Below are 18,278 nucleotides of genomic sequence, written 5' to 3'. Positions count from 1 at the left end.
TAAAACTAGTTAAGTACAAATACATTCTTCAGTGCGGTCACAATAAAAAGACAAATCCTGCACCACTATAGAACAACAGTACTTATAATGATGCACTGTACTTACACCAAATCCCATCTTTTTTCCAGCTGTATTGTGGGTGCACTGTGCGCCTGCAGCCATGAAAATGCTATCACCATGTGTTCATGTGTTCATGTTCATTGTACTGCACTGCTCCTTGATTCAGGACCTTATACAGTGGCTTCTTGGTTCGGTCAAATTCAGGAGCATAAAATTATGCTAAATATATTAGCACTCAACCCAAGCCAAGAAACGAGAAATCTAGGGGTGATTTTTCAATCTGATGAAAATTTCAAGGGTCACTTATGGGGGGGTCATCTCCAAAGTGAGGCCATTTCTGTCTCTGAGCAACGCAGAGAGACTGACACATACTTTATAATGAGCAAATAGACTTTTGTAGGACTCTTCTTTCTGATGTATCAAAAAATACAATAAATCAGCTACAATTACTTAAAAATGCTGCTGCATGAGTGCTGATTAAGACCAAAAAGAGAGCACACTAAGTTAAAGTCTTTGCACTACATCACCTTGCACCAGACTACCTCTCAGAAATGCTTTTAGTTTATGAACCAGGATCTCTTTTAGCTATTCCCCGAAGCAGAACAAAAACATTTGGTGATGCTGCTTTCATCCATTACACTCCAAGCTACTAGAGCAACCTTCCAGAGGATCTAAGAGGAGCTGAAAATATTGATATTGATTGATTTAAACATATTTTATGTAGTGTTTAGTCGGTTCAGTCTCATGTCTAACCAGTGTCTTATAGAATATTTTTTGTTGTATGCTAATTAAAATGTGTGGTCCTCAATGCATGATTGGCTCCAGATTGGGAGGCGTGTCAGACATGTCTCTCGTGAATATTTGGTATATAATAATAATTGCATGAACTCAAAGAAACTACTATTATTGAGGCACTTGTAATCTACTTCCGGCTGGACCAGGCTCAGAGCAGGGATGCTGTTCTCACTGATTCTATTTCATTTTAGCAACATTTTGTTGTTTATTATTATGACACAACCCCCCCCCCCCCCCCCCCCCCACCACCACCACCACCACCACCATCAGTGACACAGGGCCTGCCAGCACACTTACCTTATAGAGTACAAAACATTCCCATTTTTAAATATCCTGAGCAGTTTGTTGTCTGTAGTGACTTCATGAAAGTGGGCCCCCTTTTCATTGGCAAAGAACAGATCTGGTTTCCATATGGAGTCCAACATGGAGGGGTCCAAGTCCAGGGAGTCGTCTGGGTATTCAGCATAGGCGAGCCTGGGATCATTCCACTGCTGACGGAGGAAGATATTCACACGGTAGTCCTACAGACAGAGACATTAACATGAATTCATCACACACAGAGAAATGAAGAAGAACACATTAATGGAACTGGTTGATTATTTAATCAGTTACATAACTAATTTGCATGATGAGCCAAGATGAGCCCAGTACAAGCATCATGGATAATTTTTCTATATCAGGGTGACAACCGTCATAATAGCTCTGTATGCAGTTACAGTGCTTTATTTAGCCATTTGACTCCTGTGTTAGATGATCTATTCGTGATTCATAGATCAGTTAGAAGCAGATACCTATGCTCATGTATGTTTCAACAGGACAAACAATTTCCAGGGTAGGTTACCACAAATTAATAAAAATAAAGCTATGCTCATCATTTCATGTAATTTCCCATGACCGATCACTCAAGCTGCTCACTGTAACATATTTTCATCCTGATGCAACCTGCTCAAGGTGTGCACTGATGAGGCAGAAACGTGAGCTCTGTACGCCAGCTGTTTCGGTGGATACAGTGAAATTGGCCTGCGAACATGTCAGCAGTGGTGAAACCATATCGTGCATGAATACACATGTTCCAAATAGATTCTCGATTTCTGCATGCACACACCGTCCACCACCATTTGTAGACATCTGGAGCCTTGTCATTATACACATGGAGGAGAGGAATGGGCACCAACAAGTGGCTATAGTGTTGCAGCAGTTTGTCGTTCGATTGTGCGTCCAAGCAAATGCTTATTTGCTTCAGGTAAGCAAATCATAATCCAGTCCAGATTCTAATCTTAATACGAATCAATTCGGGAACCCAGTATTATCTCCTCCTGGAGCAAAACTACTGTCTAGATCTAATCTAGCATATTAATGGACCCATCAGCTAAATATTTTTATGTACATTTATATTAAATTTTATGCTCAAGGACCTACTGTGCTTGTGGTGAATCACAACTTTTGAAAAACTCATTTTATTGACTGATCTATGTTATATCAACTGCTGACTCCTCAGTCCTTTTAACTGGCTGGTGGGGGCCTCAAGTCATGAACAACTGCTCGGCTAAAAAAAAGCCTCAGCTAGTCTCCTGCAGGCCACATTTTGGACTTTGTTGTGGTTCAAAAGCTGAAATTAATGCAGTTTAGTTTCATCTTTAACAGGAGCATCTGTAGATTAATTCCATACCTGATATGCTACAAAATCATAACATAAATAAGTATAACTCAGGAATAATATCATGCATAATCCCAGGTTCCTTTATATGGAGCAGAAAATGCTTAGAGGGATAGCCGGGTCATTTGTTTATTGTTTGAAGGTTTTCATTGGTCCATGAGCATAAAAGGAGCAGAAGCATCTGGGGAGAACACAGGGTGTCTCAAACTGGTCCCTAGATAGTGAACCAAGTGTCCCAATGCCAGTATCACTCCATTGCACTGCAAATTCAGCTCCCTAGAAAATTCCCAGAATGCACTGTAAAAGGCAGTGAGCATCTCTGCTCACTATGCTCACTGACTGGAAGTGACATCACTACTCTTCCACTTCAGTACACTTCCCACAGAGCCAGAGTCATTGCACGGTGAACACAGATGCATCTAATGAAATTAAACAAGGGTAAGTTTGATTTTGGTGTGACAGTGATACTAACTGTTGCTGACGGTTTTGGCCTATATGAGTCAAACATGCAATTTTTTATTTCATGAGCTATTTTCTGCACTTATGATGACTTCTGAAGACTCTCTCTTGGAAAGCAGGGTAACAAAATGGATTTACAAATTTATTATTACAGTTATCTAACTGTTTATACACTGTTTTTTACATCCTAGGTTGACTATCTCTTAAGAAAACAAACCTGTAATTATCATCGTTGCTGAGGAATCATATAGCAGAGTCCCAGTGTTCACTGATGCACAAACCTTATTGGAGATGAAAATACAATTCACTGTACAGTGATTCACTGCCAGCCTGAGGATATCTGGTCTACATGCCTACAGATGTGATTTCTAATGGCAAATAGAGAGGCCTATATTATTGGTTACTGCAGTTATTGGACACCAATAATTAAATACAGTCCTTCTGCCTTACTGGCAACTGCTCTGCTAGTGGCAGACTATTGTAATGCCCAACTGTGTACTATGTTTTCAAATCTGAAAAAAATGTGGAAAAATAGAAAAGGGTAAGTTCAGAATAAGTAAATGAACATCAAAGAGACGTGCATCTCGATGTGAAGACACTGAACTGTAACTTTACCACCACGTCTAAGCCTAACTCCCCCCACTGCGTAATTCTGAAAAATGCTAAAAAGTCAGTAAGGTGCTGAGCAAGGGAGTGAGGTGAGGGCTGCATAGGACAAACACTGTAGGGGGCGTGGCCTCATGGCTACATAATACATGACACAGGAGGTACTAGAGTCTGCTGGTGCTTTGACAGTCTGTATGAAGCACATTCAAGTTTCTGTATGGTAGGTTACCTGCTGATCATGGGATCATCAGTCAAGGTAAAGAATGCAGTCCGGTGGTGCTTGTACAGTCATCAAAAGTACTAGTCTGAATCAGATTTTACCAAGAGTTATCATCTGAGAGTACAGAGCCTTTTTAGCTGCTTGTAACTCTTTATTTTGGCGTTGTAACCCACAACTTCACTCTCATCAACTCAATTTTCCTAACATCAAACAGCAGACTGAAAAATTCATGCACATACATTGCAGAGCATCAAAGAGCTACAGAAACATAAATTTCTCTCCAATTTCCATATGGCGGCTTAAATCATGACTCCATAATGAAAGCCTGTTTAACACCAAGGTTGGTGAAATTGTAAGCAGGAAATTGTTCGTTAAAAAGTTTGCTGTATGAACTTATAAGATGTTAATGTGTCAATCAGAGCTAACCGAAATATGGGTTATATTACCATTTCTATCAGCTGATATTGGCCTTTCCCAGAAGATCACCACATATCTTAGCTTCAAGTGGAGAATTCTGAAAAACAAAGCCTATCACTGAAAAAAACAACAAACCAACCAATAAATAAATAAATAAATAAAACACTGCAGCTTTAAAGAGTCATCACAACCAACTCAGACACCAGGGTGCTCAGTGAAACTGTTCTCCCACAGCTTCTAACTTGAAGTGGTGTGCCTGTGAGGTCTAACCTGTGGTATTATCATGTCTCCTTGTGTATGAGAAAAACTAAACACTGCTCGCACACAGATAGGGAGTGGATTAAGGGGATGAGGGATGGAGAGATTGAGCGAACAAATGAAAAAAAAAAAAGAGTCTAACAGTAGTAAATCTGTTTAACATAGATAGCGTGTGTACAGACCAGAGTGAACCAACCTGGCCCTAAGCCTTCTCTGTATGTGTGTGTGTGTGTGTGTGTGTGTGTGTGTGTGTGTATACTGTATCTGTAACACTGGGAATTCAAACATTAACTCGGACTCTCTCCTCCTCCCCCTCTGCTTTTCTCTTTCAGTGAGGATAAAACAAAGAAGGGAAAACTGTGTCACAAAACATCAACATCATATATGGTTATAATGTCATTAAAATGTTCTTCATTAGGGGCACATCTTTAACGCCACTCTGATGCACGATCTATAAATGTACTTCCAGAATAATGCTGTCCTTATGGACGTTACACTAAAACAAGTAAAACTACATCAGAAAAACACAGCATGCCGTCCCATCAGGTGCCAGGCAGTGGGATGGAAGTCAAACAAGTATCAGCCACCTGGAGGCGAGTGGGCGGTACATCCTCATCCTAGAATGACCTCAATAGCTTTCTGAGGCAGTTAAACGGAAAATTCACCTCTTTTCAGTGATGTCACAGCGATGTTGGCATTAAGGAAGAACTACAGGCTATTTCAGCATAAATTTACAGTCTCTGCTCCTGGGTAGCCAGGGGGCATGCTAGATTATTATCTGTGTATTATTATTTTGTCGTCTAACACTATGTTCCGGCCAACAAAGTAATAGCTATAGGCTGGGTGTCAGAAGCTGACATGCAATGCATCCTGGTACATGTAGGCACTGCTGACATGACTCAGCGAGCAGGATGACTCAGCTTTCTTGGTCAATATAGCAAAAACTAAGGAATTTATTGCTTCAATTGACTACATTTACCATCCACACTGACTGGACATCCACATGATTAGTAGTAAATCTTGCCTTTAAGTAAACAAACAAATAAACAAACATGGGAAAAACAAAACAAATTTAAAAAAAACACAAAAGAGAAGGAGTCTATCTGACATATTACAGCAGGTAAATCACTGTAGGCACAAATTTATGATAAAAACCAAGAATGCTATTGATATTCATTATAAAAATACTGATAGATACGTCATTTTTGGGGTCAATGCTGATAACGATATAAGAGAGAAAAAATAAATTCTGGTATTGATACATCAACCAATCTTGCAATGATCCCTCAAATGTGATTATCAAACACTTGTAACAAAGGTATGTAATGGAGACAGGATATTTTACAGTTTAACAATAAACTTAATTGTCCACATCTGGGCTTGAATAAAAAAAAAAAATATATACATAAAATACTACCTATATAAAACTAAAAAATATAAAATAGGAATAAACTGCATTATGGTCTCTCTCAAAAAACAAAAAGTTTTCACTTGGTCTATTGATATAGACCAATATAGCTGTGATAGGCCAATATTGGCAGATAATATTGGCCGACTGATACATCTGTCTGGCTCTGACAATAATATATTATTATTATCTGGACTGACAGCAACAATTCAAACTGTCTAGGACATAAAAGATCATTTTTGACACTGTCTGTCCAGCCATCCATTATCTACATCCTAGCTGTTCATGTGTGTCAGATGAAATTATATCAGTTATACTTCCTGTCATGTCAGTAAAACTTAATATTTGAAATGTTTTGTTGACATGTGGAGGTTATGTCACTGTGCTCTCTTGTTTGTCAGAGGAAAAGAGGAGTGGGTAGATGAAAAGACAGATGGTGAGAAGAGAGAAAGGTCTTAATCCTAATGTGACATATGGCCCCTGTGTGTACGTATCTCACAGTGCTCCTCTCTCTGCAGCTCTCACTATAAACTGTATATCATGACCTCTGCTTTTGCACTGACCCCTCACTCTGCACAGCCCTCATACTTGCTGTTTTTGCCTTTTTTTAAGAGCTCAAACAAGCGTCTCCTGACTTATGGGTTTGTTTAAGGTACTAATGATCTAGAAAAATGTGTCTATCTGCACACATCCTCTGAATAAAAACTACAAAAAAAAAAGAAAGTGTCTCGAAAACGGACTAAATTTAATATATGATAATAATTTCCCTGCGGTTGTGTGTACTACAGACGGACTCAAAAAGAAAATCACGCACGGACGGGGGCTGGGATGACACATTCACAAAGCTGGCTCAGTGTTGTGTAAACATGCACGCATACTGCCATGAAAAATTCATTTGAGTCAGATAAATAATAAAAGTCAAATGAAAGCAATATTGTACATCCCGAAATTTCTCATGACAGGTCTTGCTCGCCAGGCAAACACACCAACACACACAGACACACACATAAATACAAACGGCGTATGTGTCAGAACAACTCCCAGTGGTGCAGAAAGCACTTAGACCTTGTCGCTTCAATCATCCATCCACTCGTCCATCCATCCATCTTTAGAGAGGGCTTCACTGATCACAACCAGCTCTGCTCTGCTAATTAAAGGAGAGACAGAGCGTGGCAGAAAGGGAAGTGGTGTTGGAGTGTAGTGAAGCATCACAAATGTGTTCAATCATTACTGACTCACAGACACACACAAATACATAGGTCTGTCTCATCAATCTGAGGAGTTTTGGTTTGAAGCTGCCAATAGCAACAATATCCTGCTTTGAGCCAACAGGCTAACGACATGACTGCACATGATGTGTGTAGGCACAAAATGTTTTGGCAGTGCTCAGAGCCACATAATACACACACATAACACATAAACACTGTAGTTACATGTGTAAAACTGAGGAAAATAGACTTGAAGGGTAAACATATGCTTTAGGTCGTACATATAGCATGAGTTAAACTGTAGACTGCAAATTGTCTTTATTGTCATTTCAGCCGTATACAACTCATACGCAGAGAAACAAACATTCCTTCAGGACCATAATGCTACATAAAACAACACAAGGCTACACAGACATACACTAGCCTATATAGACACACATAAAACTATAAAGGATGACAAAAAGTGCACAGTAGCCAGAACCACTTTCTGTGTCACCCACTGGTTTGTGTTTTGAAGCATCAAGTTTGGCATTACTGGGGTTGCCATGTTGTTTTTTTTGCAACCAGAGCATGCATAGTGCTGAGGACAGCATGAAACTGGTGGACAATGCACTGCGACTGCTTGGTTTTGACTTGTCCCTTCCGCAGGAAATAATAGTGGTCTGATAGTCATTAAGTTTTTCGTAGCTAAACAATCACTAAAATACATTTCTGAAAACATCTGAGGCAAGAAATAGACAATTTAGTAACAGTCTGATCCATATTTGATCAACACTCTCTGGATTTACATTTTGAGCTGAGTTTCTTGAGCCTATATTGTATCACCTATATTACCCTAAATAGGACTATCATTTACAAAATGAACATCATGCTATATTGAAGAGGACTTAAAACTAGTAATTGAGACCAATAAACCTATTAGGAAGCTGTTTACTGAGGTCATAAATCAAAGCAGAAGTAGGTTAATTTTGTCATAAGATTACATACAATGAGACCTCTTTTTGAAACCAGTGGAGTCGCCCCCTGCTGGCCATTTAGAAAGAATGCAGATTTAAGATGCTGCTGCATTGGCTTCACTTTTCAGACTCAGAAGCTCCATCCACTATTCACTATACAGTCTATGGTGTAGACACGCTGTAAATTTCTTAAGTCCAGCAAGCGGTCCATAAAGATTGCATCAATTATTCAGCCTGTCGTCATCAGAAAAAGGGACATACAGGTCATCTGTACAAGCAGCTTATTACCACATATATTTACATTGTTGGTGGTACATTTACTTTGTTACATTTGAAACTGCAATCACATCACTTCCATCACCTTTTCTGTAATTTAGTTGAGGATGTGTTGGTTTGACCTCCTGTGCAGCTTATAGATACACAAAGCTTTCTTCCTGTAGAGTTCATGAATATGTTTAACCAGTCTGTTACATTCTGCAATTTATTCAGGAAAGAGTCTTTATCTGTGCATTAAGCTTTGTGCATGCTTTCTCAAACACTGACAAAAATTAACATAATATTTCGATCACATTTGATGGCAAGGAAATGTTTGATATGCATAATATATGACTTTCTGTCCTTGCTGATGATGAAGCATAACTTGCAAGTGTGGATGGGGGTGACTTTATGGAAAGAATCACATCTTCTTTTAATCCACCAGTATCTTTGAAGTGCACTCTATTTCTGCAAATAGTGACATTTCTGCTCTTGTTTGTCCCTGTTGTTTGCAACTGGTTGGGGGACTGCTAGGTTGGGACAGCTCTGCAGCTCTCCTAAATCCTAGAGGAGCCAGTGACTTTCACAGGTTTAGAAAGCTGATAAAATGCTTTTACTCCTGTGTAGAAAGGTTGCACCAAATGTGCATCACTGATAATTTTTGAGAACTTTCCCTCAAAAAAAAAATATAAAAATATGTATGTTAAAAAATATTTTTAAAAAATCGTATTCTAATCTAATGGCAATATAACACAAACTCCTAGTCTACATGTGTGTGTGTGTGTGTGTACATAATATTGATGAAAGCAGCTTATGTGTGGCCTGGACTGACTTCATGTCACTTTAAAGTATTTGCTGTCAGAGTCACTAAACGTCTTCACTGCACATCTGCTATTCCTGTCTGCTTGTCTGTCTCTTCTCATTTCTGTCTCTGTCTGCTGCCCTCTGTCATTATTTCTGCTTGTCAGTGTGCCATCCTGTCTGGCCACAGTTTGAAGCTTTTCCATCTTCCTCTTGCAAATGATTTTCCCCTCTGCTAGGTGCTAATAATAAGTGTCCCTGACCATGTCCTAAATTATTGATCAATAATGGTGCTAATCCTTCAACTACTACCTCAGAAAAACTACCTCTACTGGTATTAGTAATTACAATTGCAACAAATAATGTCAGTGCTACTACCAGTAAACAATTATACGATTCCACCTGTTAAATCTAAAACATGTCTAGATTTTACTCCCTTGTTGACTAGTCTCATCAGTCATTGTACATTATATTAGAGAGAAACGCTCTTGTCAGCTGCTGGACAGTTTACTATTTTTAATAGAAATTAACAAGAGATTAACAGACTACTGCTTTTAAAGCATCAGTGTGTTGAACTGAATGATATTTAATGTTGAGATGGCAGATAGCAAATAACTCAGCTCACTTTCCCCTTCCAAGGAGAACCTATGGCGGCCACAAAACTCACAGAAGGCTGTATCTAGAGCCAGTGTTTAGTTTGTCTTTTGTGGGCTCCTGTAGAAACGAGGCAGTACTTGGTGAGAGGACCTGCGCCCTTTGTTGATAAAAAAGGGCTGAGACGAAGGTAATTAAAAGTAATTTCCTTGTGATTATACACTACTTAAAACAGACTTATGAATGTTATATTTATTTCTGCCATACTCTGCCAAGAAACCCCCAGAAATCTGATTTGCTGACTGCACATCCAGCTCGAACCTTTTGAGCTCTACTTTTTTTTGGGAACAAAACTATTCACTATAGTGATGGAAAATGTACTGAAAATCTGTACTTAAGTTGAAGTACTGTTACATTACTGAATTACAACTCAAGCACAAGTAAGAAACTACTCAGAGTATTACTTAATTTTGAACTGTTGATCTTTAATCCATTATTAATAGCAATCGAAAGAAATTTAATTATGTCGGAAAATACACGTTAACAAGAATCCAGCATTATATTAGCAAAAACAAATCAGCCTATGTGTGAAAAAAAACACAAAACTTGTAATTTACACAACAATGACAAAAGACTACCCATGAATCCTTGTGCAATCATGAGACCTAGCTAACCTACTAAACCACTGTGTCACCTATCCATAATGGTGAACTAGTCAGCTAAGGATTATTTATACATATAGGTCAAATAGTAGCTTTATTACCCCTTGTGTATAGTCACTCTGACATACCCTCTACCTCAGAAAACACAGCTAGCATTAGCCACGCAACAGTTGCAGCTGACTTTGAAGCTGCAGGTGAGCATGAATGAGAGAAGACAAGAAAATATTTTAATGCAATATAGAGGAGAGGAGAAGGTTCCCGCTCCACCTCTCTATCAGCTAAGGGGCCCATAGCCTGAAAAATGTTGAATAATAAAACACATATTCTGCTGTACTGATCATATTCCCAATGGTTTATATATAAATATATATACATGCTCCAATCAAGGGAGAAGTGATCAAAGACTTAATTCTCAATGCTGTCCTCAGTGCCCTGAAGATCCACATTCTGATTTGATTTAATGATGTCTGACCAAAGTGAAGCATGACGGCATCCTGTCTGTGCACTGACAACAGCCCAGAATATTCAGCCCTGTACACAAACTATCAAGATGTATTTATTTCATTGACAGGATTGAGCATCCTATCAAGGACAAATGTGTCTGGTTTAAAACCAGTCTGTCTGAAACAAGCTGCACAGTGCAGAGAGCCTTTTAATGCTCGCTCACAAACGGTAATAATAAATGAGTAATGCCACTTACTTTTCACCTTTAATGCACATAACATTGCCATTTTTAGTGTGTCATCAATAACAAATACATTTGCATTTACAGCGAATGTGTTATGTTTAGTTGCTAGAACTCCCTGTGTAAAATAAACACTGTAAGCACTGTAAGTAGAGAAGGGCTGAAACAAATAGTAACTTGATAACTAAAAACTACTACTACTTTGTTTAAATCTGAACAACTACACAGCATACTGTGTTTCACACTGTCGCATGGATGGTATTTCTGTTGCACAATGCGCTTGCTTCTGCTGTTGATATGCTGCTGTAATGTGGATGTGAGGCGGAAATTACAAAATCATGGAGGAAGAGAAAGAAGAAAATAGCGAGGGGCAAAAAGAAGAAATGCCCCAGAGGAAAGAAGACAAAATGTCCAAAGTGTGGGGTCACTACAAATTGAAATGAAAACAAAACACAGTGCAGTTTGTCTATTGTAAAATGTCATTAGCTTCTCACAATAGCACTTTGTCAGTGCTGCGGCACCTCGACAGAAAACATCCAGTCCACAGAGTGAACTGGACACAACAAGGTAACGTAACGATATGTTAGCAAAAAAGCAATAAAAATGCAGATTTTTTTTTAAAGCAAACAAATAGTTGTTCCTTTAATGGAACTGCAGAGCATGCAATGTTTCTTATCAGATTACTTGATCGCTTGAAAAATTTATTACTAAAATAAATGATAGCTACAGCCCTACAGTAGATACCTGTTTTTTAATGTAGAATATTTTTTGTGAATGTTTTTGATAAAATAAGGGTTATATTATGTATTGTCCATGCTTTTATACTAATTTAACCTTTATGTCAATTTACTGTGGTTTCGTGCAGTATCTCTTTTACCTACCATGGTGGTTTCTGCGATGGAGCCAAAGCTGTTGATGAAAATGTTACAGGAAACGTTGACTGGAGGACCTGCAGGGAGAGAGAAATAGCACGATTACATGGATGGATAGAATATGAATTATACAGTATACTTGCAAAAGATAGTTGCTTGAGTATATGGAGGCTGGTTTCATTGAAGCTTTTTTGGACTGTACTTTCTGCCCTCTAGCAATCAAAAATGTCTTGGTACAGCCTTGGGGGATGCACGGCACATTTACACCCAAGTGTTGAGCAATTACACATACACACACATCCAGTGAGGAAGCCTTCAAATTTTAATCTTAAATCACACCACTGGGCTCTGGCAAAGTAAACCTGTGTGACCAGTAAGCCATTCTGCACAGATTGAGGTGTCCTGAGGATGTTATTTTAGAGGCTATAGTTAGTGGTTGATATACTAGATTGCATTACATTGAACAGTGCTTCATTTACTCCTGACTAAGCACTAGATGCACCTCTCATCTGTTATATGTAGACTCCTGCAGGAAATTTATTATTCACAGGGAATGAGAGGAGCCCATATGATTGCCCATTACTGAACCCCATCAGAGCCTGCCCTCACCTCCCTGGGACCCTAAGCAAAGTTTTGTTAAGGGGCCCTGCTACCTGACCCCTGAGCCATGAAAACCTTCTGCAACTGCCACACAGGCACACCTTACACCGAAGTGCTCCCACTACAATCCTCCCTCTTTTAGAACAGTTTGCTCCATATGACAGTCTAGGAATCAGTAGATACAGAACCGAATGCAATTTAAACCAAAAATATTTATTGACTAGAATATTTTCTATAGAATCTTAAGTTAATATTAACATGAAAATAAATAAGAAATTGTGGAAAATATAAAATGTAGGAAATAATAAAACATAACACTGAACTTTGGCTCTGCTGTCTGGTAATTAGTTTGCTCTTCACAATATTTTACAGTACAATTAACTTTGGCTGTACAATGTACACATATGCCTATAGGATATGGCTGCAACTTTATGTCTCAGAATCGTAAAAAAAACCCCCAAAAAAATGTACAGCTGTGGATCCAGTTTCAAATACTGAAAACTATTTATGCTATAGCTTTGCTTACTACTAGATTATTATTATTTTGTGACAGATGTGCGTCTGTATTGCCCATTATACCCAGATGTTCAATACTTAAACTATTTTCAATGTTAGCCTGTTGCTTTCCATCTTGCATTAGTCTAGAGTTGTAATTAAACCTTGACTGAGAGACTAGAAAATCATTGTCTTGTTTTAAAATTGCATATGCTTCCGAGGAGAGACATAACACTCATATACTGTCCAGACATGTTCCACAGGTGATGCTGCTGGAAAACATGCATGTTCATCTTTTCTAAACTGCAGTTTGTAAACACAGATGCATGTTAATATTTATCAAACATTTTATTTCAGACAGTGGCCCCATACACATATATTATATATGTAGACGCTGGATTGAACGTCAATGTGGCTGCCATTTTCTTTAGGTCAAGATTGACCTGTGAACAAATACATATAAACAAGGGAGCTGCGTATTTTTTGAATAAGAAGCACTATTTTTTTTCTTAACTGATCTCAGTGAGTGCCATTATATTCTTGCGCTCATTAAGAACAAAAAAATTACTTTGCCTAATGTTGCCTAAATGCAGCAACAAGTCAACGAAACATACAACAGCAATAGCAGCAGTTTTGCACATAAGGGGCTCTGCAGTCAAAATACCAAAAACATCAAATGCAACATCTGGGTAGACTTTCAAAATAAAGGCACAAAAACTACTAGGCTAATGCAACAAATCTACTTGGTAAAGTTTAGGATGATCATGGTTTGGGTTTAAATAAGTACATTAGTTACAAAAGTCAACGTAACCTACATAATTTATGTACGTTAAAAAGATGTCAACAATGATTATTGGTTTCACACAAGACACAAACTCCTGTGTGAAAGTCCTGTTTGTTTGTTTGACCCATTCTGTACATGGACTTTATCGATCACACATCAAAATATGACGCTAGGGGGCGTCTCCAGAAATGATAATAAGGGGTACCTACAGCATCATAGTTTGAAGTATAGGGACACTGACAAAGCTGCTGCATTTGACTGTTTCACTGTTGCATTTTTCTAATTACAAAATTTGCAAAAAGACTAATACTACCACTAACCTTTTTAATTCACCTAACCTGCATAATGTTTGGACTTTGTAAGGAACCTGAGCGACTAAGAGGAAAACCAGGATATTTTATAATGATACTAACGTATCTTTACAGCAGCATCGTAAAATGTTCATTTTTTTCTGTTATCTACAAATACATAAAATAGCAGCTCTTCCTCCTGTTATCTACTCTGTTTTAAGTCTGTAGTTCTGCATGTTCAGGACAACTGACAAGAAATTTTGACAACTGACTGCGAGTATCTGAATATAAGTAACAGATCTAAGAAAAACTCATTAAAGAAGTAGGATAATTAGATCAATAGCAGTGTTTTCCTGATATATTGTGGCAGTGGGTTGTTTTTTTTGTGTCTGTCTGAGGTAGCAGACAGCAGCAGGTGGCACGGCGCTGCAGTCACAGCTGCAGGTGTTTGATAATCAGTAATCTGAAATGTTTATTTCTCCTGCTGTGAAGCTGGAGCTGTGCACCTGCTCACTGTGCATGCTAACAACTTCTTTTAAGTTGAGCTGTGTGTCACCAGAGCTTTAGTGTGGTGTCCTGCAGTTGTTTGTGTGATTCTGGTCTCGATTAAAACCACCAGTGTGCATCACTGCATGGCTGGGCTGAGAGCTTCACCTGTGACAGCACAACTTGCTGATGGGTGTCTTTCAAATGTTTCTCACTCAAGTAAGCACTTAACTATAAAATATATAAGCTGTATACATGTCAATATGGTGAGAGCCATGACAAGATAATGGTGATAATTTGGGACATTAGGTGTTTGGTATCTGGGTTTACACCCTTGTCCTTTATGTGATATGACTTGAGATACGTAATATCTCAGTTTTCAGTTTTTATGTCCAGCATCTTTGAACTTGGTTTTCAGCAGCACACAGATAACATGGTGAAACAGCCTTTTACCGTGTCAGCTAACCTCTTATGGGGGTTATGGGATATGGTGTAAAGTTAAGGTTCAGGTTCAAGTAAAATTCTACAACAAATGTTAACCAAACACACAGTTTGGGTGTCAGTGGCTGCCTCTCAAATACTGTGAAAGAATACTGAGTTCGAGAACATCATTATCTTGCTGTTACACAATTAACCCATGTTACTGTACGGGGAGACTGCCCATTATTCTGACAGTCACTTATTCTGAAAATAGTCTGAAAAACTGAAAGCCCATTTGTGCGTCAGCCTGTTATCCCAAAAACAAACTCCCTGTGAAAATTCACACTCTCCTTGTAGTTATTAGCTCAGTGACAGCCGACGCTGTCCATGGTGCTGAAGGGTGGGGGTTTTGCCCTTAATAAGCTGTCCTCCAGGCCTTATATCAAACAACATTTGATATAAAAGGACAAGTGATTTTACTGTTTTCTACTGACAAATTTCTGGTGTTGGAATAAAATCATGACTTTTATCTCTGTTGGTGCACACCCTGTCACCTGAATCCTTGGCTTTGGGCAAAAACCTCAGTTTGATAACAGGTTGTCTGACAAATGGGTCTGTTGAACAACACTACTGTGTGTCACAAGGGAAGTCCACTTTTAAAGTAAAGAAAGATACATAGATAGCTTGGTAGATACCTTTAAAGTTTGGTCTTATCCTGGCATCGTATCCAGACGTCCTCCCCATCAGCTTGTCCAGAAAATCCGAGGGAGACATTGGGGCCTGCCGTGACCTCGCAGCATTGTCCGCCTCCTTACACTGACCCACACTGTCATAGAAACAAAACACAGATAACACAAGTAATCATCTGTGACATTTTCACAGCAGGATGCGTATTTGGCTACTCTCCTTGTCAACTGTTGTAAAGCACCATGGTGAGTCAAGTTATTGACTGTTTATGACAGCTTTGATATTTGCTATTCAAAACACCTTGGACCACATTTATAAACACCCCGAGGACAAAACCTGCAAAATACAACTTTTGACTTTACATTTCAAATTTAGTTTTCAACGTAATTCAATGTTTTTGACACACAAAATTGCAACAGTGAACTGCCTTCACAGTGCTGACCTTTGAAGAAATGAGAAAAATGCACGAAGCTGTCAGCTGTGGAACAATATTAAAAATTTTTTGCAACCCTCCTCTGCCACAGTATAAATTGCTCCACAAAAGAAGCATGTTTTCTGTTAGTTGTGACACAGGGGAATGTGGTGACGGGATTTAAATGACGTAAAGTTAAACCCTGGGATGGCAATTTATGAAAACAGTCAGTTTTGTCTTTTGTCCCTCATATCAACCCCTGTCAGAAATACTGGCATTAAATCCCATGTGAATCTGAATCATTCATGAATCCGGACTTACGTACCTGAAACTAGAGACTATGACTTAACACTGAAACTTGAAACTACATTGTGCACATTTATCAGTGTTCTTTCTTTCTTTCTTTCATTTATTTTAGTTTGAGTTCAAGTTCTTGTTGCACTTCTTGTTCTATCCTCTTCTTGTGTGTAGAATATGAGAAAATACAGTGTGTCCTCTGAGAACTGCTTTAGCTTCCTCCTCAAATAGAGATGGGGACGTCATTCAGTTCAAGAAAGAACGTCCACTCTCTGGAAAGGAAGTTGTTGAAGTCTTTGTTAGGAGTGACGTGCTGAACCCCCACCTGAATTCTGAGTTGTTGATTTGGTATGCATTATGTCATCTATTCTGGAATAACTTTTGTGGGAGGATGAGTACTAGAAGTATTTCCTATATGATGAGTTCTTGGCTGAGACCAAAATCCCTCATATATTGTTTTACTCCATCAGATGAGTGCAAGGTTCTGGTTCTGGGTTGAAGATTGTTTTGGAGTCTCCTCCTACTTTGATGACTGAATCAGAAAATTTCTTAAAGTGTGAGAATACCGTATGAAAAAGTTCTCAATTGTCATCATTAAGCTAGTGAGCTGGAAGGCTAGTTTTTTTTCTTAGATGTTCTGATGTTATGAGATGTGTTTCTTGTAGATGTGATTCAAATGAGATGATTAAGGACTTTGGTACTCTTGGCTGGTGATCTAATTCCACATATTTTCTCACATGTTTATCTTAGTTTTTATGCCTCCGTGCCGGTGACAGCTGCAGCCAGAGACATTACGTTTTCATGTTATCCGTCCATCCCATTGTTGTAAACGTGACAGCTCAAGAGCGCCTTGTTGAAATTTCTTTAAATTTTGCACAAATGTCCTCTTGAATTAAAGGAGGAAGAGATTAGAATTTCGAGGTCAGAGGTCACTGTGAATTCATACACTAATTATGACAAAATATACATACACGTACCTAATAGGATAATGACGAGGTGATGACACTTTATATGCAAAAGGTCAAAGGTCAGCTTCACTGTGACATCATAATATACAGCTCCCTATCAGCCCTCTGTCCTCCTGTGTTAAAATAGTCTGTATGTCAGGACAGCATGTTTCTCCCTGGAAGTTATTCACTGGAATCATACGTGTATAGTGATTACTTCCATTTTACCAAATAAAAGTTAATACCTTTTATTAAATCCCCTCAAAGACTTCACTACATGTATTATAAGACTCTGGACATACATGGATGGAAACTGCATCTCGACTAGAGGCATACGACCCCAAGACAATAATTCTGGTTTAACCTCATACTGTTTTGAACAATATTTTCAAAGTTGCTCAAAAGTCATCCGTGTATTTCTCTGCTAGTAGCTTCTAAATGCTAAGGGAAAGCTTGATGATCCTGAAACTACACTTTTGTATGTGTTTGTCAGTTGGGACAAGAAGGAACATTTCCAAAAATAACTCGCTGCCAGGGTCATACTGCTAAACACACACACACACACACACACACACACACACACACACACACACACACACACACACACACACACACACACACACACACACACACCCTGGTAAGCCCACGCAAGTGTAGTTTCAGGATCATCAACCTTCATCTTGGCATTTAGGAGTAGCTACCATTTACCCCAGCACAGAGGAACCTTATATGAACCTCAGAACAGGGTAAGGTTGTTTACTATTAATTTGATTACTCATTTAACTTCTTCTAAAGACGCAAACACACTGGCTGTGACAGGAAGAGACAAAGAGGCCTGTACTCATTCATTTCCAATGAGCTCAGGGAGATGACGACCGACACAGAACAGTGCGACAGCTGAAGAAAGGATCTTAGAAATCTGGAGAAAGGAGAAAGTTGAATACAGT

At 38.7% G+C, this 18,278-nt stretch overlaps 1 protein-coding gene across 1 annotated transcript in view; it reads right to left on the bottom strand.

Moving 5' to 3' along the window:
- Positions 1 to 17,650, bottom strand: part of LOC146330175 (glycine receptor subunit alpha-3-like) — a 34,762-nt gene extending 17,112 nt beyond the window's left edge. Inside the window, exons 1-4 of the mRNA XM_084714475.1 lie at positions 17,634 to 17,650; positions 15,684 to 15,814; positions 11,923 to 11,990; positions 1,153 to 1,376 (exon numbers count right to left, since the gene is read on the bottom strand). Coding sequence (XP_084570601.1) covers positions 1,153 to 1,376; positions 11,923 to 11,990; positions 15,684 to 15,814; positions 17,634 to 17,650 — 440 coding nt within the window. The remainder of the gene's footprint in view (positions 1 to 1,152; positions 1,377 to 11,922; positions 11,991 to 15,683; positions 15,815 to 17,633) is intronic.
- Positions 17,651 to 18,278: the final 628 nt, after the last annotated feature.

This window comes from Lutjanus erythropterus, chromosome 3, assembly GCF_056507025.1.
Source record: "Lutjanus erythropterus isolate fLutEry1 chromosome 3, fLutEry1.hap2, whole genome shotgun sequence".
Classification (NCBI taxonomy): Eukaryota; Metazoa; Chordata; class Actinopteri; order Lutjaniformes; family Lutjanidae; genus Lutjanus; species Lutjanus erythropterus.
The sequence above is the reverse complement of the archived record's forward strand: the minus strand, read 5'-3'. Positions and strand labels throughout refer to the sequence as shown.